Source organism: Eleutherodactylus coqui, chromosome 4, assembly GCF_035609145.1.
Source record: "Eleutherodactylus coqui strain aEleCoq1 chromosome 4, aEleCoq1.hap1, whole genome shotgun sequence".
Lineage (NCBI taxonomy): Eukaryota > Metazoa > Chordata > Amphibia > Anura > Eleutherodactylidae > Eleutherodactylus > Eleutherodactylus coqui.
In genome coordinates this window covers 130029807-130035431 of record NC_089840.1, presented here as the reverse complement: position 1 = coordinate 130035431, position 5625 = coordinate 130029807, and the positions used below count along the sequence as shown (strand labels likewise).

At 39.5% G+C, this 5625-nt stretch overlaps 1 protein-coding gene across 1 annotated transcript in view; it reads right to left on the bottom strand.

Annotated features, from left to right (window-relative positions):
* LOC136626529 (potassium voltage-gated channel subfamily A member 3-like) overlaps positions 1-3004 on the bottom strand; it is a 6983-nt gene extending 3979 nt beyond the window's left edge. Inside the window, exon 1 of the mRNA XM_066601584.1 lies at positions 2959-3004. Coding sequence (XP_066457681.1) covers positions 2959-3004 — 46 coding nt within the window. The remainder of the gene's footprint in view (positions 1-2958) is intronic.
* Positions 3005-5625: the final 2621 nt, after the last annotated feature.

The following is a 5625-nucleotide window of genomic DNA, read 5'->3' as shown; positions in this document are numbered from 1 at the left end:
AGCATTATGGGCAACCCCCGTCCTATCAGCCTCATGGACGGAAGCAGCTCCGAATCAGAACCCTGGAGGGCAGCAGCGCCTGATCAGCACCATGGACAGTGCAACCTGCCGCAACCTCTAAGTATTGTATGTGGTGCTGTCATGTCCTCTGCACTGTTATGGAGAACTAGTATGTAGACAATTATGTCACTGCACACCTGCACCATATTGTAATTATAATCATGAGAAATGCCAGAGTGAGGTTATAAGGGTTGTCACAGCCGGATGACCCTCCTTAACCGATCAACAACCACACATTCCACTCTAGCACAAATATACTAACATATTTGCTGAGCCAAGTCCTCCAAAGCTTGACCCACTCCTTATAGCAGCTATCCCTCCGGCTAATAAGCAGATCACCCCCACTGTGCTGTCTGTATGTGCTCTCATAATAAATATGGACAGTTGTTGTCCTAATAGGATTTTTTTTTTAAATAATCCATTCCATATGATACTGGTTCACAGTGTCCCTATCTCTATAACCCTAATGAGTAAATGGATCACTGCTTTGAAGCAGCATTATGGCTATTTGTGGAGGCACTGTGACTGATGTAGGGGCCATTGATGGCATTGTTCCTAGTATCGGGTCATTGTGGCTTTCATTGGGAGCTTGCTATTGGTATTAGGCACATTTTCTTACCAGTATGGGGCATACTGTGGCTGTCATGATAGATAGGTGGTGTAAAATCATGGAGCCAAAGATATCTAGGAGGCAAACTCTACTGTGGTGAGTCATGTCTGGAAAGAGCTCTTTACAGAATACAATTAGAGAGGACATCAGCTGCAAACAAATGGATTTAATTGTTGTTTATGACTTGTCCAAGTGTGCATGTGTTCTGAATGGGGAGAGGGGAGTAAGTCACTGTCAGATAGCTTTAATGGCAACTTATCTCTGCAAAGAACAAAATGCTGGAGCATGTTGAAATTCAACATGCCTGCCCCTCTTTCTCAGAACACCTGTCATCAGGGGAGAGTCAGGACACCCCCATACATATTAGATGCACACCTGGCATTCGACTAGTATATGTGGCTACCTTTAGATTACTGACTTTTTTTCTAAACTCAACTATAATTCAACTTTTTGACAGCTGTCCTTCCATTTTCTATACAGTTTTCTGGTATTACATGGTGTGGTAAACCTGAAAACTGAGAAGTACAGAAGTCTTTCAACAATCTGCTTCATCGATACCTTGTGTTTTATTAGATTTTTTGGTACTACACTTAGGAAGGAATTTGTTAAGATGAGAATTTCATGTACCTGAAGGACGTTCCAAGGCTGATATAATTGTTCAATGAATGGAGACAGAGCATGCCAAAGATCTTTTCCAGCCATTCACCTCCGATCACTGTGAACAGGCAGTCATTCAAAGATCAGTTGTATGCTGGTGGTGCCAAGAGTGGGACATGTGGTGATTAGTTGATCGTCCAAGCCCCACAATCTCAGAAGAGTTGTGCATTTCAACACAACCCCTTTAAACCTAAGTACTTTGGAGTAAGATGTGCCAAGTTTATAAGGAAGTGCATCCTTTCAAATGAAATCTACGTTTTGTGACCCGAGAGGATGGCCTGTGATATCAAACATAGTCTGTGAACAAGAGTGGCAATGTTCCTAGGGAAAATATACCCTTTTACCCTAATCTCTGACAAACTTGTATATCAATAAGGAATATCGTTGGTCATAACTTATATGCGCCACCCATCAGGAGGCAAGATCAGTGGAGCACAAATAAAATGTATATGCTGTATCATTAATCATTAATCAATCCAATAACATAGGTTATTATGACATTATCCATTGAAAACAATTAGAGCAGTTAAAGGGATATTCCAATTTCAAACATTTATTACAGAATATGCCATAAATATTCAATTGATGCAGGTCCCACTTTTATAACCGGCTTTCTATGTAGAGAACAGAGGTCCCATAATCCTGATCCACTAGTTGAGGTGATCTCTGGCCATCACATCCAGCCTGTGTTTGAAAGCAGAGGTGGCTGGGATTATGGAAACAGTTGAGCTCGCTGAGCTATGTTGTTTTTATCTAACTCCCATAGACGTGAATGAGAGTTACAGAAAGATCTTAGTTGGGTCATGCATCTATCAGACATTTTTGGTATATCCTGTGTATATACCATAAATATCTAAGATGTGAATATCCCTTTAATGCTTGTCTTTGCCTGTCCACATAATTTTAAATTCATTCTAAAAGCAGAAATGTCATTAAACACACTTCTATATATAGAGCTATGTGACGTGTTTGCAGATTAACACCGACCAAAGAAGGCATTTTTCACCTCCATTTTTAGCATTAGCTGGGTCTCTACCTTTGCATTTCTTAACCAAAGGTGATTTTGTATGCTAAATTAAATTTTATATAAAAAGTTTTTGCTGTATTATTTTTCCATTAAATTGCTTATTTTTTATACTTCTCTAACTTTTCATTACAGTAAAGGTAACTTTACATGGGACAACATAAGCACATGGCCACCAACAGGGCTCCTTCGTGTTTAGCTCATCTAAAATCCAAATGACTATCAGGGGAAGGGACTTGTTATTTGTTCAGAACCAAATAATTCTGCAGCTTTCAGGTAATTTTATTTATTTCCCCCTTCCCCCCAGAAAGCTGGGTACTCATTTTACCGACCTCAGAAGAATGGAAGGCTGACTTTCAAGTCATGAACGAGAGCTTTGGACTGCATTTCTGCTTCCCTAACATGCTGCTCCATGCGAGGCTCCTGTGTATGAATGAATCTGAAAGAATCCTGTGAAAGCACAGGAGCAATAGTCGTTCAGTGATTGGTGGCAGAACATGTCGAAGATCTCTTCTGGCTACTTGCCCCACTCACTACAAACAATTATTAAAGCAAGTGAGCACCCACAAAAAAATATGACACAAACAAATACAGTTTTATTGTGCAGCTCCAGAAGACAGTAGCAACGTTTCAGGCAACAAAAAGCCCTTCATCAAGCTAAATGATGAAACCTTGGAATAATGTTCTGGATAAAAGGTAATCAGGATCCAAAAGAGGTAATCTGATGTGCGTATGAGTGCGGGACAACAGTCACCAGGAGGGTAAGCAAGTTTTATCTAAGCAGCCCCCCCCCCCCCATGTAAATATAACAAACAATCTGATCCTCACGTCTCCTCACTGTGTCCAGCACAGGCGCTCCTGGTCTCCGCTATGATGTATTGTTTACAGCCTGCAGCAGCCCGAATATGGGTCGTCGCAAGCTGCTGCAACCAATAACAGAGCTAAGTGATTGTTGTAGCAACTATTTCCAGTGACTATCTGAATGATAGTTGTCCCATGTAAACCCACCCTAAGTCGTAAACCCCTTTAATAGGACCTGTAGAACACATCATATGACTAATCCATCAGTAATCATGAGAAATTACCTTGCTAAAAAGAATCTGGAAAATATGAGTTTTAAAATGTAACTTGCATAGAAAACTTGTTCATAAGCTATTTTCAGACCGTCAGTTGTCGTTTCTGCCACTTTTTTCAGCATTTTTGATGACAAGAATAGTGCAGTCTGCACTGCTGTTCCGAATCCTAGTCCATCAATTGGGTCCATTGGGATTTGCCTTTATCTCTTTGAAAAAGAATGGTACAATTGTCCTGTCTCTGTTATAAATTATTTATTAGGCTCCGTTCACAGAAGGCATCCTAATGAAACTCACTAAAATAAGAGTATTCACTAAATGTAACATTTTCATATTGTAACGTGTTACATTGTTTGACAGATATTTGACACAGTAATGCCAATTTCTGCATGGTAACAGCACTATTCTTACATGGATGTTGAAAGAACAATCATCTTGTAATTATTAATGTGATTGTTTTTTGTGGGTTTTTGTTTCTTTCTTTGTAAACTTTGCTAGATTCATATATTTAGTTTTATTGCAGTTTTCCGCGCACTCTTTTTCTGCCAATACAAGATGTGGATCCAAGAGGAAGGAAAGAATAATATTTTTATTTTATTTTGTACCCCTTCTTATGTATGGCTTAAAAAAAAAATACAAAATCTGCATGTGTGAATGCAGCCTCATAACATAAGAGACAAATGTCCAATCCATCATGGATTCAGCTGTTTGTAAGGCTGGTTTCAACTGAGCACATTACGGGCACATAAATGTGCCCATAATATGGATGATTGGTCCAGCCAAATCACAAATCTATTGACCCAAATTCACAACATCATAGGAATTTATGATGGTGTGATTTTGGGTCAGCAGACTCGTGGTTGGACAAAGATACTCATCTTTATTTCAGGTACATATGTGTACCATTAATACGCTCATCAGAAACTAGCCTTTGAGAGAAAGACAAAAGCAAATCGTACTGGACTATTATGGGCAATATTGACCTTAAAGTGCCTAAAAGAATGGCGATTGAGATTTTTTCTGTAGTACATATCCCGCATCTGGCCTCTTTTTCTGTGAGTTAAAGTGCCTAAAAGCAAACAGCAAACATACTGTATAATTGGTGTAACAACACAATTTGATCAAAATGGCTGCTAAGAACTTCAATTCTACACATAGTACATTTTGTAGTAATTCAGTTCAACTTCAGATATTCATTGTTGGCATATTTCTTAGCACTTTTAGTGTGCTGTTACAGCATTTATATGTTTGCTAACCTGGGAAGAGGTTATCAACAGTAAAGTCCCGGAAAACCCTTTTAAGCAAAAGCTTTGGATATATCTTTGCCATCTAAGTAAATTATAGCAACATAGTAAAGGTTCATAAGCAGAATGGGAAATGTGATAGCATCTCTACAATGGTTCCATCATTGCTCTTAGCAGGAGCCTCCAAGTCATGGAAGTACATGATACATTATTATTGTAGTGAGTCTTTGAAGACAAACAAGCACAATATTTCTTGTCTTCCTTTGTATGAAAGACATTTTCACATGTTTTATACCCTTTATAGTGTGAAAGCCAAAACTGTAAGATATATTCATGATGTATATTGTGTAGGCAAAAACTAAATCACCATAATCACCATGGCAGCATGAAAATTGCTCTGGTGAATGGGGTTTGATTTATTTAATTGTTTTCATATATTTATCAGCCTGGCATTTTTCATGAATCTTCAAGTGCATGGAGCTGGATGACTCTTGAATCTTCATCTCTCCTTGTAGAAGCAGTCACCAATCACTCCAGCTGGGCAGAGGAAGCACATAGGGGCTATCCTATAATAACAGGGATGTGTGCTCTTCCTAAATTGGCCTCTATTAGCAGTCTGCCACAGGACACTACTTACAACAGCTAGCAATCAGCTGCTCATATCTTGCCTGCATGAAGTGGGTGCATTGCAGAAACATGTGGGAGGTTAGTAAATTAAGGTGCGCCCCACTTTAACAGAATCAAAGGGGGGCTGAGAGAGTCTTGCTGGGACTACATGCTGAGTAAGAGGGACTTCAGAGAAATTCCTGTTAAGTGGAAGGGGTAGAGTCTCCTAATGTTACTGGCTGTTAAAGAAGTGAGGGAACTTGGTTTGACTCCTGGGAAAGTCAGGGGAGCTGCTGTGACTACTAGGGAAATAATCATTGCTGTCGTGACTACTAGGAGGCTGCTGTGATT